Source organism: Microplitis demolitor, chromosome 4, assembly GCF_026212275.2.
Source record: "Microplitis demolitor isolate Queensland-Clemson2020A chromosome 4, iyMicDemo2.1a, whole genome shotgun sequence".
NCBI lineage: Eukaryota > Metazoa > Arthropoda > Insecta > Hymenoptera > Braconidae > Microplitis > Microplitis demolitor.
In genome coordinates this window covers 21,164,636-21,183,917 of record NC_068548.1, presented here as the reverse complement: position 1 = coordinate 21,183,917, position 19,282 = coordinate 21,164,636, and the positions used below count along the sequence as shown (strand labels likewise).

Below are 19,282 nucleotides of genomic sequence, written 5' to 3'. Positions count from 1 at the left end.
AATTATAATAATAATTATTATTACAGAGGAGTCGTATTAGTACCAGGTGTATTATTATGTATACCAGAATTATTTATTACGTTTGATCGAAGTTGTCGATAACCTCGAGCACTTGCTCGTCGTGACCTCCGCCAATTGTCCATGTTGCTGTTCGGCTGACCAAGAAGATAAGTGACCAGACGATCGAGTGCTGCTAAATCCTCGTTTGTACTTTCAGGCAATGGCAGACCGTCTGTTGGATGAGACCCGCCTACAGCACCCAGCGTGTCCGTGGTTTTTCCTATGTCATCAACAGCTCGTTCAACTGATCCGATATTACCAGCAAGACCTAGCCGAGGTGTTATGTCATTGGGTCCATGTTGACCGTAACTAAGTCTCTTTATTTTACGGAATGTCTCATCATTCATTGCTTCTCTGACTGCTTCATTTAGTGTCCGTTCAAGTACTTTCTGTTTGGATTTACTCAATCCTTCGTAGTAACTTAATATAAAAAAAAATAGAAAGATAATATTTTATTAAGACTTGGCGTTAAATATAATATTATATTATATATTTAGTTAAGTAGTCTTTTGAATTGCGTAAATGAATATTTATAAAGAAAAAACCTTGAGTCTATTGAGCTGGTTCCTCTTGATGTATTTTTATCGCGCACCAGTCGGATGTCATGCTGCCAGAATCTTCGCAACTCGGGTGTTGATGTATACGGCGCCGCAACTTCCTTTATCTGCAAGCAAAAAATATTGATATTATTACTTACAATCGGGAATTTAATAGTACTTATAATTATCTACCTTCAGGACAATTATTGCGGTAATGAAAATACATATGACGTTGACAAAAGTTAGACATGCGCTGATAATACCGTTGCAAAAAAATTCAACTGGTAAATAATCTGTGTAAATGTACTTATATGAACTGTTTAAATCTGTGTAAGATTCTCCTTTCATGTGTGGCATTTTAATAGGGCGGTAAATCAACCAGATACATCCAAGAGCCCAAAACAATCCCTAGATATTAAATAATAATAGGTTTAAATTTAAATTATCATTAATATAAATTAAAATTTTCATACGCAATTGACAACCGGGGGTAGTAAAGACGCTGAAATAGCAACTCCTATCAATGGACCATTACTTCCTTGAAGAAGAGCCACCGCGACTCCGGTTCCGGAGGGCAAAGCCCATAATACCCCCATCCATAAAGATCTATAGTTACCTCTAATACAAATAATATTTATTAATTAACATATTTTAATTAATTTTTCATGATGCCAGTATCGAAACTTGAAGTTTCAGTGTCTACAGCCAGTTGAAAATGTGAATTGCGAATGCCTTCAGTCAGCGGGCAGAAACAAACTTGTTTTTTCCCTGGGGAAGAAACAAATAATATTTCTACCCGCTGACTGAAGGCTTTTGCAATTTAAACTCTGATACTTGTCATTTATTTAATAATAATTTCAAACCATTAATTTTAATTACGTAAATGACAGTTCTGACTGTGATTAAGTTTTATAAAAATGAGTGTCAATAATAAATAAAATTTATAGTTTCTGCTTAATTATAAATTACAAATGATAATTTACGCTTACGCTAATAGTTGATGACAATTGGTCTTAAATTAACTTGGTTTTACTGGCTGCTGACACTGAAACTTTAAGTTCCGACGCAGATAATCATGAAAAATATTGTGTAACTCAGGATGAAAGAAGATTTCAGACTGCGGGTGATATCAGCCAACTTCACCCTGATCTGAAACGTTTTGTTTCATCCCTTGTCACACAATATACTATTTAATACCTTCCTTTCATTTCATCAGTCGGCCAATCATTATATCCCCAGGGCATTTCCGTGGTACCGAGAATTAATCCGAATATAAAACCAAATAGTATCGAAATAAATATTCCCAGAAGTAAACTTTTAAGACCAACGCATATTAGGTCTTTGTCAGCTATTATTGTTCCGAATGTCAATGACATAACTGGTCCCTAGATAAGGAAAATTAAACCTTAACAATTTAAATAAAATAAAATAAAAATAAAATTAGTAGAAGAAAAGTTACCATAAGTGGCGATACGAGCATAGCAGCAACGACATTTGTTGCACTATTTTCCACAAGACCAAGAGCTGCCAAACAACTTGAATAATATTTGAAATTTTTATTTAAACAGTTATCGCGCCAACAGTCGATAGTTTAAAATTTAATAATAAATATCTCAATCTTACTCTGCTGTCACGACTAAAAGGATGTAATCAAATGTCAGATCCCCACCACTTCTGACACCATCAACGACTTGTTTAACTGTCAATTTAGATCTGATAGAATCAACGAAACCTTCCCAAGCATTTCTGCGATCTTCAATATCTTTTCTTCTTGACACTGGACCAGTTATGCTGCTGCTTGGTAGTGCAGATGCTCCAGGAACTCGCAATGCGCTGTATGTACACTGCGTTGGTATTACACTGAAAAAAATTTTATTTATTATTTTATACCATAACACCGCTCTGAATCAAAGAGACGTGGTGCAGATTAAGGCGTAATACAGGAAGAGTAGAATAAAACGGATTCAGAGACTGGATGTGTAGGGTGTGAGGAAACGATGAGAACCTGAAGGATGTTTTTAAGTGCAGAAAAGTCTTGGGGAAATTAAGGAGAGAGATGAAAAAGTCATTGAGGGGGTCTGGTAGAAACGGACTTTGAATATAAACAAACGGACATACTGAGGGGAGAGACAGCATCATTTTTTTCCGTGTAGTGATTAAGTACTAACTCCCTCATCGGGTATTAGGTCTTTTATAAAATATAAAGTCGCACATAAAAATATAAGTTCTATTGGAATTAGTAAAGCGAAATAAATTATTTAATATTATAAAAATAATTATACCTTACAATGGAATTCATTCTAGTACCAATACCCATTTCAGTTAAACAATGAAGACAATTTTCGCATGGATCACCTGCTGGAACTGGAAAAATAACTTCGTAATACAAGTTACCTTTATCTTTACACCAAACTACGTGCTCAACTTTCAATTTCTTCAATAACTCGTCTAATACCTGTGCAATCGACAAGTAAAATTATCAAAAGATAACAATATTAATAATTTTACTGATTAAAAATAATTATAATACCGTTTCCATTGGAACAAAAACGGGGTCTCTATTAGAACGACTTGTAGCAGGAGCCTGTAATCCTCTTGGACGTGGTCTTTTGATAGCATTGCAAGCCTCGTCCTCATCAACTTCACCAAGATCTTGATGTCCAGCATCATCATCGTCATCATCGTCACCAATTGTAATAAGTTGATTTTTATTTCTCATTTCTTTTAAACGTAAATCTACTTTAGTACCTTTTTTTATAACTTTTTCATTTTTTTTCGTCAGCTTCACGGGTATGCCAAAGACCAATTCATGCTCGTAAGATAACGTGGGGATGCACACGAGAAAGACAACTCCTCCAGGCATGTTTATTTATTTTCTTACCAACTATCTACTGTGAATAATATTTTAAAACTGAGTTCTCTGTGCTCTAAATCATAAATTTTTATTTATTTATGACTAACTCTAATTAATACTAAATACCTTTAACTAAATTAAATATTAATGCTAATTGTATTTACAGAATGACTTCAATCCAAGCCCATTCAATTCTGCTTGGAGCTCTCAATCTGAACTTAATGTAAAAAAAAAAAAAAAAAAATAACTGAGGTAATTAATTTTGTCAGATATCAAGTTCAATATCCCGAATATTCAACAAGAATCTTAGGGAAAATAGACTTTTAGAAATTCCATACTCCAATAAGTCATTTATACAAAACGGACACAGAAATATAATTTTTAAATTAATTAATGACTACTAAAAATCGGTAAATTTTTTGGTGAGTTTCTAAATGCATTCAAGAGTCAATTCTAGTGGAAATGGAAGATAGAGTGAAAATTTAGTCCAATTATTAAACTGTATGACTGTTTATGTTTATTTCTTTTTTGGATTATTTGTAACTTATTTTTTTACACTGTAAAAAATTTTTGGTGTGAAAATGGTCCCCGAGGACTTAACACTGTCTGCTCAGTGTGAATTGACGGTGTGAAATTTTCTTGGCGTGGAATATCAAGCGGTGTACTTTTAACACAGTGTGAATTTTTCCTTTCACACCGTTCGGTGTTATTATCTCAAATGTTGTCCAATAATATAATTTGTAGAGAAAAATTATCAAATAATATACAGGTTGCAACCCTAGTATATCATTATTACTATCAATGTAGATTATTTTAAAATAAAAATTGAATACTCAGTGTCCAAGTAATCAAGAGTTTTAAATAAAGAACTCATACATTTACACCATTGGTGCTGTAAACAGTCTAATTCACACGGTCCAAAATTCGGTTAGAAATTTTAACACCAAATCATTCACACCACACCGCGGGCTCAAAATTATTTACAGTATAGTTTTTTTTTATTCGCACTAAGATAACGCGAATGAATATTGTAAATTTTTGTACATTACGGAAATCGTTGAATAAATAAATAAATAATTATTATTTTAAAAAAATCCTTTTATTAAGAACAATTATTATAAATTAATTATAAAAAAAATAAAGCTATCAAATTGTAGTTGAGTATGAAACTTTGTCACGCACAGTACTTTTGATTTTCTTATTAGTACATTATTAGTTATTAATTATTGATTATAAAAAATAGTTTAAATAATACGCTGATTAATATAAAATTTCATGGTTTCAGACAACGCAACGTCTTGACAGGAATACGTGATGTATATTGAAAAGAATTAGCTGGAGCTTCATTATTTCTATTAATATTATTATCGTCATCATCATCATTACTTTCTCCTATTTCTAAATCGGATGATTCTAATTCAATGGTGAATTCACGGTGGCCCATCAAAGTATGTAAGCACAAATTATTACTTTTTATTTTAGCTCGTACCAACGTTTCTAGTGTAAATAAATGATCGTCATTTGCTTCGGGTATACAACGATGCATGAAATTGGCTAATCTGTAAATTAAAAATATTTTCATTAGCAAAAAATAAATTTATATCTATTTGAATGCGTTGTTATTATTATTATAACGAATAAATGCTATTTTTAAATTAACAATAATTATATACTTGAATTTTCCTGATATTTAATCGAATATTAATGATAATTTATTAATAAAAAAATTTAAAACAGGACAATTATCTCAAGAAAAAATATAAATTATGTGATTGATTCATTAACGAAGTTATGAATTAATTTATAATTTGATTTTTAAATTAATTTTTATGTTTAATAATTAGTTTCGCTTTTTTTAAAAACTATAATTGAGATGATTTTTTAACAATACCCCCACTTTTCAAAAATATTCAATGATCTTGATCTGTCATTGCCGCGTTAAGATTTTATTAATTAATTAAAAAAGATTTAAAGGGCTAATTGAAAAAAAAAAAGAGTAATTACAATTGACTAGATAGATTTAAAAAATAATTACTTACAATTGTTATTAATTAAGAGTTATACAAAATTTTTTGAATAAATTTCAGTAAATCTTGATGTCAAATTTTCTAGGCTTAAATTTATTTGCCAAATTTGAAATAACTCCTAATTGATAAAAATTGTAATTAATTTTTTTTTTCAAATTTATATCTTGGTAAAATTATAATTAAATTTTTTTTTCTTCAATTAAACTTTAAGTTTTTTGATTTAATTAATTAATAAAGGTTTACTACAGTATGACAGTTGAAGTCATTGAGTATTTGAAACAGAGTGGGGGAACTGTCTGAGAATTCCAACTACTAATAAAAATATGAGATAACAAAATAAATATCCACGTAATCATTATGATAAACATTTAATTTATTTTCCCCGCGAGATTTAACTAATCGTCGCACAATTAATTATATAATTATTCAATAATAATAACAATCAACCTACAGTCTTTATGTGACTGAAATTTATGAAGTATGATTTGAATTTAATTGTTTATTAAAATCTCTACTCTACAATCTTTTGTTTATTTTAATTATTATTTAAATTCATTAAGAAAAATCTCGTCATTATCTCGCAAACTTATTGATCCCAATGATTGATCCCAATTATAATCATGAGATTATTTTTAAAAAATCCACAGTCAAATTTTTTTTACTAGTCTAATATATTTTTTCACTGAAACCAATTAAAAATTAAAAAATTTTTATTATCATAGAAGCCATGGCATAGACTAAATTTTTTTTATTCCTTCTTAATCATATATTTGCATAAAATTCATATATATTAAGTCGCATTCAGTGACAGAATAATTAACATAGTAATTAATTTAAATTCAATAAACACAATGGTATTTTTTTCCGCGTAATTTAAATTAAATTCAAATGATAACAAATTGATTTATCTCAATACTTTGTAATAAAATAGAATTGAAACCATGGCAAGGCACGAATTCATATATGTCGAGACTTTCAATGATACCAAATTTAATAACATTAACTAATTTAATCAAAAAGATAATGATCATTGTGAATTTATTTAAAATTACCTGAGAAGGTACTCAACATTGTGGCCACTAGGACCTTTGGAAGTAAATATTTGTTCAGCAATGTCTTTTAAAGGTGCATCACCAAGCCAGTGCTCGTTGTCATTAGTAGCAATGTAAATAACAACTGGAAAACTTAATTTTTTATCACGTGAATAAAATGTTGTTATTGTTGTCAAGTAACCGCCTAATTTACATTCTCGGTTATTAAGGTACGGCAATGCTGCATCACCTTTTACTTCAAATGCTCTTCCGTATGTTATTTCCTGTAAATAAATAAATGAATAAAAGATAAATGTATTTAAAAAAAAAGTAATTACAAAAAAATATTTTATTTTACCTGTTTATTTTCAACGAGTGTGACAACTCGACCCGGCTGTAACAAAATAAAAATATATTTTTTTAAATATCAAAACTAAGACTTTGTTTGTTCATCAAACTGTAACTGTCTTGTGAAATTACAGATCGTCGTATCAATTACTACCTCTTATATTTTATTTCAATAACTTTTACATTCAAAATTTTTTTTTTAACTAAATTATAAATAAATATTAAAGAGCGTTAACAAAAATAAATAAGCAATAAATAATCATATATATCTAAGTAATTGCGATAAATAATTTTTAAGTACTTATATATATTATTACACGTGTCATATAAATTTATTTATAAACATTTAATGTATGCAACTACTTGAGCATTAAAAAAGTTAAAAAATATATGAGCATTTGAATATTTGGCTCCATTTATATTTTTCGAAATTTTTTAACCGACTGCTGTCAAAAATATTAATAGATTAAAAATATCTTTATGCACAAAACATGAACAAAAGATATCAAAAATAACTCAAAAGTTTACACTAACGAAACTCGTACGTCAATTCTAATCGTATTATCAAAATGATATCGAATAAAATCGATAAGATTTTATTTAAAATAAAAAAAAGTACCTTTTCCGTAGTACCGCGATGTGTAGCATTGCCTTGCCAAAATTTACGTTCAAATCCTTTGATAAAACCAGTAATACTTCTGTTAAATTCAAAACCAGGGTTCCAACAAAGTGATCCATATCCGAAGATCCATAGTCCATTTATATCCGCCATCTGTACTTTCTTTTTATTTTCTTCTTACAATGAGTACCAGTAATAAAATAAAACTAAAAATCCAATTACACACAGTACGGTGTGTAATTAAATAAATATAAATAATGACTAAACAAATGCAACAATTGTTTAAACTCTTTGTTTTAAATTTGCGCGGTCTTTTGTATTTAAATTTAAATTTATCAACAAGTCAATCCATGGTTCAAATTAAAATTTTGGTAAAATAAAATAAAAAATTTATAATTTAAATAAATATTATTCCCGCCAATTTAATAATACTGATATCCATTCAAATTTATATTTATATTGAGTGTAATTTTTATCAAGAGACTGATACTCAACAGAGTTAACGGAGTAATGATGACTGATGACTGCTGATAAGCTTTAAAAGCTTCCCCTGTTCTCAGTCCTCGGTATCTTTTATTATATTCTTTTCTTGCAGATAGAACACGTTGAATCTGAAGAGATACTACTTTGCACTACTATACTTGTACTTATATTTATTATACATATTATAAGTATAACTATTCTGTTATTTTCTTCTCCCACTTATTTCCTCTTGCCTCTAGACACGTGTGATACTCATTTAATATATCAATAATCAATCATTTTGATCCAATACAATTTATCATAATATTAACATTATAAATTATTTAAATGATAATAATAATAATTACTTTTTAATATGATACTTTTTTAAATATTTAAAATAAAGTTTAAATGTAACTTTGTTTTTTCATTGTCTTTGGAGGTCATTATTCTCTTTTTAGCCATGTGAAAATGTATACTCTGTTTTTTTATTAAATTCTTGTTAATTTCTCTTTTAATTCCCATGCTATAGTTTTTAAATTTATTATTATTTTTAAATTTTCTTTTGATTATCATTCCTATTTTTTTTTTATAAAGTTTATTCAAGTATAAATCACTTCAAGTTTTTTTTTTTTTTTTTTCGTTAATTATTTTAATAATTGCACTATTTTTTTAACATTTACCACCACAGTAACAACCGTTTGAACACATTATGGCAATACATGAACACATTTTTAAATATCAGTAATTAAATAGTTAATTAATTATTAAAATTTATAGATTTTTATTTTACTATATTTTTAAAAAATAGTAAAAATATTGGATATTTATAATTGTTGTAAGCAATTGAAGATTTGAATTTGAATATTTATTTTAAATAAATTTTTTAAAATTATTTAACAAATGGAGTCACTTTGTGAGCAAGTTAACAGACGTCTGTTCTGACAGTAAAGTAAAAATGTGTATCGTGGGTTGATGGAGTTGACGCAGAACGAAGAGAATGAGAAAGAGAATAATGAAAAAGACGAAGATAGAAAACTGCGGTATATATATACAAATAGAGAGAGGGGAAGATGAATTGGATGATGAAATACCCATGTGAAATTGACGTATTTTGGTCACCATCTACGTGCATCTGAGCATATATCGATTCTACTGACACTATATTTTTTAGTAAAAAATATTTTTTTATTTCAATAATACATAGAAAATTTATGATTTCGAAGTTAGCAGACAATTGATAATTTTTTGATTTTTTTTCCCCAAATTAATTACAAAAAAAATACGCGCATGTAGAAAATTTCAAAAACTTCAAGTACAATTTTTTTTTATAATTTATCGTTTTGAAAGAAATCCAAAATGATTAGATGCTGATTAACCAGTATCATAAAAATTTAAGTATTCATTGTTGGTCTAATTAATAAAATTTTTACAAACAAATTAAATTTAATATCATTGACCTAAAAAAATAAATATTCACTCTGATTATGAGCCCTGATTTAGAATAAAAACTGATAATGTATTATATAAATGTTTTTGTTTACTAAATGTTAAATAAAGGAATTTAAATCAGTAGATTTGATTTATTGAATAGTAATTTGATGATTTAAAAAATAGTAAATTAACTTTATTATAATTTATAAATACAAACGAATATTAAGATTTATAATTTTTAAATTAATTATTTATAAGTCATGATAGATATGTTACTGATTAGAGGCTTAATGATATATCAATATAAATAGAATTTTATCATGGCCGAATCACGCGACCGCTGAAGATTATACTGCTGGTTTGCCGATCAATTAACATGAATAAGAAAGGACGATTTACTCTAAATGCTTCTATAGATGATCCCATCAATGGAACTACTGACAGTCCTGTAAAAAAAAAAAAATTAATTTTTTAAATATCTTTAATTGTTATTTTCATATTTATAATTTTTAAAATTTTGAATATTAATCCTCAGCTTTTATCTACAAGTGTAATTTCAAACACGTGTTGAATATTTACAAACAATAAATTAAGTCAAGTGCACAGAAAATAAACTTGACTTAAATTATTATTCACGTTTGAAGTTGTACGAAAAAATAAAATTAGAATGAGACGAGAACTTATTGGAGGTGAAGGAAAAAGATAAAAAATGTGGATGAGGATATATGCGGAAATTAGATTGTGGAAAAAAAAATTAGACGTTGGTGCACCTGATATGTAAAGAAGTAGAAAAAAGATGGAGAAAAAAAGAACAGGAATATCTAAAGATAAGGGAGAAAATATAGGGGACTTTTTGCAAGTGCAGGTGATTTTTTTTGTCTACAAGTTTTGTTTAAAATTTTTTTTTGTTTATAAAATATTTGCGAAAAATCTTTTTTTGGGGGTGTCTTTATTTTTTTTTCTCATCAACCCCCGAGCTGGTGATTTTTATTTTGGGGGATAGTGATCGATGACACCATAGACCTTCAACTAAATTTGCACCAGCTTTCGAGAATGTCTCCTATTTCGAAGTTTCGACGGAAGAGACAGAGGAACGGTGAGAGGAGAGATAAAGACAGAAATGTGTGCGGTCTTAAAAAAAATCGAAAAGACCTTGAGAGAATCAGGAAAAGTGAAAAGAGAAGGAGAGAAAAGTGCGCAGTAAAAATAAAATGTAATTAAAGTATTGAGCAAAAGACGTAAAGTCGTACAAATAAAGCCCGTTGTTATTATTGTGACCTTGGCTTTTGTTAAATAATTAAAATTTTTTATATTTTTATTTATAATCACCTGTTACTGCAGCTGCAACGGTACCATCCTCATTAACTTCTATTTTAGCATTATGGAGAACGTTATCAACTTTAACGCTGTCTTTTAATGAAAATTTGGTGAGGTTTGCGTTATAAGTAAACAAATTTCTTATTCCCAACTGTAATAATTTAAAATATATTACATTTACTATTTATAAACTGTTGATACTTTTTAAATTTCATAAAACTAAATTTACCGTTTCAAGAGTCGGCCGTAGATCTATTTTAGTTTCAACGCTAAATCGAGGCATTAAAAGTATTAATTCAGTATCACGAAGACTATTTAGTATCGTAGAAATCGGCGTGTACGATAAATCTCTTGACAGAACTGATAAATCTTGCAGGCCTTCATTTACTGGTAAGAAAACTAACATTGATATTTTGTCATCCTGTTTAAAAAAATTTAATTATATGAAATATTTATTAATTATTAATTAATGCAACACTTAATACTTTTTATAAAAACTTACATCATAAGGAATTTCAACAACTTCAGCTTTAAGATCCGGAATAGAGGCATAAAAATATTGAGAAACACTTTCCATCATCGGTACTGAATAACAAGCTTGATTAGGAATATTGAAGCATCGATTACGCGTTAAATTTTTATCAAATGCCTTTCTCCAGTTTCCTTTGAAATAAAGCGCTGACGTCAATAATAATTTAGTCTCTGGACTAAGCGAGTCTGTTGGAATTAAAAAAATATTTTTTAAATTTATAATTTTAAGTTCTACTTAAGGCTTAAGGTAAATGTCATTCATTACTTGATTCAACAATTGACTGAATATGACCGCGAGTATATTGACGAACCCAATCGTTGATAGTTGATACAGTTGATGCTGTATTACTGAAGACAACGTTGCTTGTGTCGCCTCCGTAATTTGTTTTTAATACGTTATTAAAATCATCAGGTAGTTGAATTCCTTTTCCGAGCCATAGACGATTCGCTAAATCTATTTCTGTTCCAGCGCTGGTTGTCTTAATTAAAAATAAATATGTATGTAATTTAATTTAAATGTTTTGACGGATTAATATTTGTGTAATTTTTTTTTATAACATTTATTTACCAGCACAGATTGTAATGTTTGTTTAGAAAGAGCTCGAATTTGCGATACGTCAGACGGAAGTCGCAAGCTTGTTAAAAGTTCATTACGAGTATCGCCTCCTGCTCCCTCGGATAAAATTGTCAGAGCTGATTTAACACTTAGCGGTGAAATTACCACGTTTCCTGTCGTCTGTTCGTTAACTCCCTGTACATAAACAATAAAATAAAGTAAATAATAAAAAAATTTTCAGATATAAAGTTCAATATCCCGAATATTCAACAAGAATCTTAGGGAAAATAGACTTTTAGAAATTCCATACTCCAATAAGTCATTTATACAAAACGGACACAGAAATATAATTTTTAAATTAATTAATGACTACTAAAAATCGGTAAATTTTTTGGTGAGTTTCTAAATGCATTCAAGAGTCAATTCTAGTGGAAATGGAAGATAGAGTGAAAATTTAGTCCAATTATTAAACTGTATGACTGTTTATGTTTATTTCTTTTTTGGATTATTTGTAACTTATTTTTTTACACTGTAAAAAATTTTTGGTGTGAAAATGGTCCCCGAGGACTTAACACTGTCTGCTCAGTGTGAATTGACGGTGTGAAATTTTCTTGGCGTGGAATATCAAGCGGTGTACTTTTAACACAGTGTGAGTTTTTTCTTTCACACCGTTCGGTGTTATTACCTCAAATGTTGTCCAATAATATAATTTGTAGAGAAAAATTATCAAATAATATACAGGTTGCAACCCTAGTATATCATTATTACTATCAATGTAGATTATTTTAAAATAAAAATTGAATACTCAGTGTCCAAGTAATCAAGAGTTTTAAATAAAGAACTCATACATTTACACCATTGGTGCTGTAAACAGTCTAATTCACACGGTCCAAAATTCAGTTAGAAATTTTAACACCCAATCATTCACACCACACCACGGACTCAAAATTATTTACAATATAGTTTTTTTTTATTCGCACTAAGATAACGCGAATGAATATTGTAAATTTTTGTACATTACAGAAATCGTTAAATAAATATATATACAATTATACCTGTAATAATTCAATGCTAAAGTAATTGTTTCGGTCTGCATTATATCCAGCCACTGATGGAACTAAAAATAAAATCAAGTAAATTTTTTTCAAACAATAATTATAAACTATGTAACTATCAATGATATTAAAAAAAAAAATTCTCAGTAATTTTCTTACTGAATAAATTGATAAAATTAATTTAATTGACTAAATTATTTTGCATTACCATCAATTATATAATCAATTATTAGCCCGATAATTATTAATTGCCACATTATTTATTAATTAATAATTTATTTAAAAAAAAAATAATTTCAATTGCTAGATCCTAACTCTCCCGACTGTTATAACTAAATTGATTTATGTGAATATTTAATTCTGATAGTTTGGACTATTGGTGTTTCAGGTTTTTCCCTTCTCTTATCATGAAATATAAATAAAAAGTATTGTATTTTTTTTTCGATACCAATCTATTGACGGTATGATGTAATAATTTATGAATGAATAAAAAAAAGTATATACAAATATAATAAAAAAATTATAAATTCCATATTTGTGAAAAATAATAATAAATATTTTTGAATGACTAGACATTTTTTAGCTCACGTATTTCACCAAAAAAAGAAACGCACGGAATTTCCACATAAGCTATACGTCATGTAGTTTAAAAAACAAATCAGTATGTCAACATGCATGGATTCAGCTGAATAAATAGAGATAGTCATTGTTAAAATACAATGAACAAGCTAACTAATTAATTACCCGATTGTATTGTTTGCTATTATTAATTCAAAGTTAACTATATCACGTCCCTGTGTCCTTGAAATAATTTATGAAGTTTAATTTATTATTAAAATCTACCGATATCACATCGCGTTTTTATTCTTTGGTTTTAAATTTAAATACCTAGAGAAAGTTGTTGAATGCGTTCATTATTAAGCTGTTGAGAAAGACTTCCAGGTGTCTCTATACCACCACTACCCTCTAGAGGATTAATTACTTTGCCCATGTAGAGAATTGTTCCAGTTGTTTCATCCTCGATGTAGAAAATAAAGGGATGATTGGCATGGAAAATTTGCTCTGCTACTTTGTTACCAATATTTACTTCTAAATTCGTTAATAAAAAATATATATAAGTATTTAATATATAAATTAGTTGTTAGTAAAATTTACCTGTTGCTGCATAAGCAGAAGTTCCATTTTCATTAACTTCAATTCCCGTTTTTTGAATAATATCTGATACAACTAAATTATAACCGCGTTTTGTTTTTATAATGCCAGTTAATGTCGCTGTGCTTTCAAAAATATCTCGTATTCCCAACTAAATTATTTAAATATATAATATTAATTAATTAAATAGGACAGAAATATCGTTTTTTTGGTGACTTTAGGACCACTTTTGGACACTTGAATAATTTTAATAAAGTAATTTGTAACATACGAAGTAAGATAATTCATTTTTAAAATGTACAAGGGTACTTTTATCACACTATTAAAGGGTAACGTCAATTTAATTCATGGATAAACATTGTAAACCTACACTAGAGGGAATTTAAAATTTTTTATAACCTTAACAGAGGGCTAAAGATTTCGTATTTTTAAAAATTCTAATTCGTCTTCGAGAAAAATTATTTTAAAATTATCATTTATTCTAAAAGATCCTGTTTATTTTTCTGAGTGAGACAGAGGTCTGGTGACGTCTCTCTTTTACAAAGAAATTTTATTTTATACTTTTTTATAAATTAAAATCAAGTACTAAATGTCCAAAAATGGCACAGTGGTTCAAAATACTACTTCTACCTATGACACTGAAGTTAGCCGACGTCCAATAATTTTTGGAATTTTATTTTGACAATAAATTATTAAAAAAAAAATATTTGAAAAAATTGCACCTATAGTTTATTTAATTTTCTACGCGTGCCTATTTTTATTTATATTTTTTTCTACATTAAGTCGTTGAAACAAAAATTCTAAAATTTTTGAGTGTCTGCTAACTTCAATATCATCTTCTACCCTTAATAAAAATAAAATAATGAATAAATTTAAAAAAAATAAAATTACATCACGGAGTATTGGCTCAAGGTGACTTGTAAAATCAAATTTAAACATCGGTATTGTCACTTGAACAGGTAGCTTTTGCAATAATGATACATGTCTTGTTAAAATAAATGGATTTATATTTTTAATTAGCGTATCTAGTCCATCTACGGTGTTTGGTAAAATTATGTACATTGAAAATTTACGTCCCTGAAAATAAAATAAAAATAATGATAGTATGTAGAGATAAAAGTAATTATTAAAAATTTTAATTTACCATATAAGGCAACCGTATAATTTTAGCGTCAAGTTCTGAGGATTCGACGTAATAATAATGACCAATAGATGTCATATAATTGATGTCAATATTTTTATTAGATGATTGGTAAAACTTATCGAATTTTGTTCTGTTTGATGTGAATCTATTTCCAGACCAAATACCTTTGAAGTAAAGGACATTCATCACCAACATCATTGAGTCTTTTATTGTGTCTTCTAAAAAAAAATTTTAAAAATAACAGTTATAGAATGATTAAATTTTTATTTATTTGAGTTGAAACTGTTTGAGTGTACCGTCATCAATCATGTTTTCAATGTTTCCGTTTGTGAAATTTTTTACCCAATTGTTGACGTTATTTGCAGTTGACCGCGCATCCGTAAAATTACTGGAGATAATGTCAGTGCTATAGAATGTTTTAACAATAGCAGCATAGCTTTGTTTTATTGACAGACTATTGTTTATATAAATTCTGGTACCAAGATTCAGAGTATATTCATCAGAAACCGGCTGAAAAAATTATTAAATATGAATTAAAAAAGAGACAGAAAACACTTGCGCGTTAAAAAATATAATTAATAAAATATGTCGTAATTTTTAAATTAAAAAATGGCCTTTAAATTAAAAAATTTAAATAAAAAAATTCAGTTTAAAACCCGTAAGATATAATTGTGAAATTTTGGCTTAACACAGAAATTAATCATGTATATTTAAATCTTTATTGAAATGTGAAAAACTCGTAAAACACGAAGTAAAAAAAATACACCACTTATTCTATCAGCTTTGACGTTTTTTTCACATAAGAACGTTATATTTTTCCATTAAAAGTTATCCGTGAAAAAAAGCCACAGCAATAGCATTTTTCGTTATTTTGAGAAATTAAAATGTCCAGCATTTTTTAACTAGTTGACCGATTTTGCTCATCTTCAAACTTAGCCGAAATAATTGTTACTAGAATAAGTGTGCCAAGTTTTATTAAGATTTGTTTATAATTGTTGTCACTATTGTCACAACTCATGTCTGAAAATTTTTCCTGCGACCCATCGTTAGGAAAATAAAAAAATGCTCAGGTTATTTAAGTTGTTTTGACTCAACCTTGAATAACTTTTGAAGGAGTGAATTCAGCAAAAAATATTAAGAGACCTTTTTTGTAGAGCATTAAATTTCCTTTACAAATAAGTATCTTGACTAGAAAAAATTTCAATATTTCTAGTAGTTACAAAAATCAAAAATAGAAACAAAGAATTTAAGAAACAAATCAATATTTGGCACGGTTACAGAGAAACGGCTCGTTTTACGTCAATTTACTAAGAGAGATTTTTTGTAGGGAATTCAATTTCCTTTAAGAATATATATCGTTCAAATTTTTCAGATAGATGATTTACCAGTTTTGGGTAAAAAATGAAATTCCTGTCAAAAAACGAATAGTCGTAACGCTACACCTCTTAATATCAATATTAAAGGCTTAAACTTGCACAATCATTTTTTTTTTTTGGTCATCAGGAATAATATTTTCACAGTATCGAAAGAAAAAAAAATAGTCGATTTTTTTGGTCCAGTCTAAGACATATATAATCTTTTGAACCAATGGTATTTTTGGAACCTACTCAATGACTTAAGATAGACTATGGCGATTCTTTGAAAATTCCATAAGGACAATCGTGTAGATGAATTTCTATGAAATCTACTAAAACATTCAAATTATTAAACAAGGAGTTACCTGAAGAGATCGTACTATCAGCGAGAATTTGTCTCTGGTAGCCCATTGTCCGGCCGGAAGCTGGAGCGCTCCGGCCAATTCATATGCCGTCTGATCCTGCGAGCCTTCATACAACAAAACCAGCGCTAATTTCAAGGACACCGGTGAAATTAAAATATTTCCTTGATATTTATTAACAATTAACTGGTTTCAACAAAATGTAATTAAATAAATTAATTAATTAGTTTATTTAAATGCTAATAAATAAATAAATAAAAATTGAGTATTTTACTTTATATAAATTCCAGTCAAAAACATTAAAACGTTCTCCCTGATATGGTATAAAAATATCATCATTATCGGATATATATTGTCTTGCTGATTTAAAAGATGATCTTTTAAACTTTGGTAACATCACTCCATCGACGTTGATAATATTTATCCAGACGATTGTTAAATTTATCAAGGAAACTGTAAAAATTCAAAGTTAAATAAATTTATTTTTTATTGCTAATAAAAAATAAACATTAAATGATATTGGAATATCGTGTTTACAATTTGTTTTAATAATAGACATTTTAATATAAAATAATTTGGCCTTGACCTTGAGTCAATAAAACTTCAAGGATACATTTTTAAAATTAAAATAATAAATTTATTTTAATAAAGTTTTTAAATTATTTTAAAATGTTAGTTGTTTTGAAAGTTAAAAAAAAATATATATAATAATAATAATAAAGATTAAGTTTAAAAAAACTTGTCTAGACACTTTACTGACAAAATTGTAATTAGTAATAATTAATAAATAAAAAGTTACCGAGTGGTATCTTCATTTTAGCAGGAGTGCGTTCAAAATATCAGTCTCAAATTATGCGGTTGCGTTATTTTTTTTTTTTAAATCGGTGAAGAATCGCGTGTAATTAAACTCACGCAGTAGAATCGTGTCCTGATGTCTCGCGAGTCTACAGTTGGAATTGTAATAAAATATAAAAACCGGCCTGCGGTCGTTGGTCGCGCTTTCGATGGACTAGAAGAGAGTAGGAGAAGAATGATGAGAAGAAGGGAGTCGGGAAAACCCAAGAAAGATGTTACAAATTTGATATTTATGTATACATAAATATTAATAATTATGATAAGAATAATCAACGAATAAATTTCTAATATTTTTCATTATCTATAACGTATATATTTTTTTTCTACTTTATTTAATCATCATAAGCTTAAAAACATCTTTTATTTCCTTGTTTGAATATAATTAAGAGTTAAATATTTCACTTGAATAAACTTGACATTTATTGAGTTACTTGGCACCGACGTTTTGGAGTTGATAATATTTTTGAATAGCACGATGTACGAATATTGTTGCTGCATCAAGATTATCTGGCGTCAAAAATGCTCTGGCTAATTCAGATACTTGTTGTTTTACCTGAAAAATTTAAAAAAATTTATTTACTCATTTATTTTTATTATACAGGAAAAAATCAGGAGTGAATTTGAAGTGATTATGGATTTTATTTAAATCCGGATTCACTCCAACACTCGGACTTCCGGAGTTTTTTAAAAAGTCACTCGGTACAGAGAATAAATAAGAAGCTTGTCTTTTCAATGCAGTGATTTTGAAGGGATCTGGATTTCATGTCAATCTACTTCGGAGTTTTAATATTAAAATAAACTTCCCTTCAAGGTAAAGCATTCACCCCAGATTTAATCCACGTTCTCTTTGCAAATTTTTTACAGCGTAGACTATGGAGAATTTAGAAAGACTTTCTAAAGTCTCCATGGTGTAGACAAATAAATTAATCAGATTTTTAAATTTTTTAAAATTTTCTAGAGATAAAAAATTAAATTACGTAATTACCTCTTTTTTATTGAGATTTAATCCTGAGAATGTGATGGTACAGAGGGGTGTGAAAGTACAGAGAGATGTAACAAGAGCCAGTCCGACGAAGAGAAGTGCAATTAATTGAAAGACATGTCCGAATGCACGTGCTCCAACGGACAATGCAAAACTTCCGATGGGTATTAAACCAGTAGCTATAGTTGATGACCAGCTAGATGACTGACGTGGTGGTAATGATGGAATCAATTGCGTATTATCCGATTGTACTTCAGGTTTATATTCTGGATACGTGGGAAAATAGTAATTATTTAATGGCACGGGTTCGTAAGTTGGTGGTGATGTAGAAATTTTAGATAAGTCTGCAGTCTGCGGCTGCTGAGTCGGAGATTCTAATGGTCCTCCATAAACTACTGTCACCACCGTAAAGATTATCACTACTTGGTTCATAATGACAGCTTCTAAATACAAAAAAAAAATTAATAGTAATTTAAAATGTTTAAATAGTTTAAAAATGATGATTATTAATTCCTTTTTAAATACTAGACCAATGTGGCGCTTATTTTTAAAGATTTTTCGTGAGTTCTGTTTGGAAAAGAAAATAAAATCACTCTGTA

At 28.3% G+C, this 19,282-nt stretch overlaps 3 protein-coding genes across 5 annotated transcripts; all 3 read right to left on the bottom strand.

Annotated features, from left to right (window-relative positions):
- Positions 1–17: 17 nt before the first annotated feature.
- Positions 18–3,462, bottom strand: LOC103578156 (uncharacterized). 2 transcript variants are annotated; one of them, XM_008559135.3, is made up of 9 exons: positions 3,130–3,462; positions 2,882–3,054; positions 2,223–2,459; positions 2,059–2,134; positions 1,797–1,984; positions 1,073–1,217; positions 792–1,007; positions 606–724; positions 18–480 (listed from the first exon to the last, which is right to left on the bottom strand). In XM_008559135.3, exons 1-9 carry the CDS (start codon positions 3,460–3,462, stop codon positions 21–23), a joined length of 1,947 nt encoding a protein of 648 aa, XP_008557357.1. In that variant the 3' UTR covers positions 18–20. The 2 variants fall into 2 exon arrangements, with proteins under 2 accessions (XP_008557357.1, XP_008557358.1); XM_008559136.3 differs by having other exon boundaries at positions 1,085–1,217; positions 3,130–3,202.
- A 1,079-nt stretch (positions 3,463–4,541) lies between these two features.
- On the bottom strand, positions 4,542–8,929 carry LOC103578159 (putative glutathione-specific gamma-glutamylcyclotransferase 2). The gene is made up of 4 exons (XM_008559138.2): positions 7,479–8,929; positions 6,870–6,905; positions 6,533–6,795; positions 4,542–5,012 (listed from the first exon to the last, which is right to left on the bottom strand). The coding sequence occupies exons 1-4, from the start codon at positions 7,629–7,631 to the stop codon at positions 4,727–4,729; spliced, it is 738 nt and encodes a 245-aa protein (XP_008557360.1). The 5' UTR covers positions 7,632–8,929; the 3' UTR covers positions 4,542–4,726.
- A 624-nt stretch (positions 8,930–9,553) lies between these two features.
- LOC103576403 (alaserpin) lies at positions 9,554–17,830 on the bottom strand. 2 transcript variants are annotated; one of them, XM_014440948.2, is made up of 15 exons: positions 17,646–17,830; positions 17,121–17,299; positions 16,850–17,032; positions 15,426–15,639; positions 15,130–15,347; positions 14,877–15,062; positions 13,989–14,136; positions 13,722–13,922; positions 12,834–12,895; positions 11,791–11,973; positions 11,488–11,701; positions 11,194–11,408; positions 10,921–11,112; positions 10,704–10,842; positions 9,554–9,820 (listed from the first exon to the last, which is right to left on the bottom strand). In XM_014440948.2, exons 1-15 carry the CDS (start codon positions 17,659–17,661, stop codon positions 9,693–9,695), a joined length of 2,478 nt encoding a protein of 825 aa, XP_014296434.1. In that variant the 5' UTR covers positions 17,662–17,830; the 3' UTR covers positions 9,554–9,692. The 2 variants fall into 2 exon arrangements, with proteins under 2 accessions (XP_014296434.1, XP_014296435.1); XM_014440949.2 differs by lacking the exons at positions 16,850–17,032; positions 17,121–17,299; positions 17,646–17,830 and adding an exon at positions 15,786–15,878 and having other exon boundaries at positions 9,555–9,820.
- Positions 17,831–19,282: the final 1,452 nt, after the last annotated feature.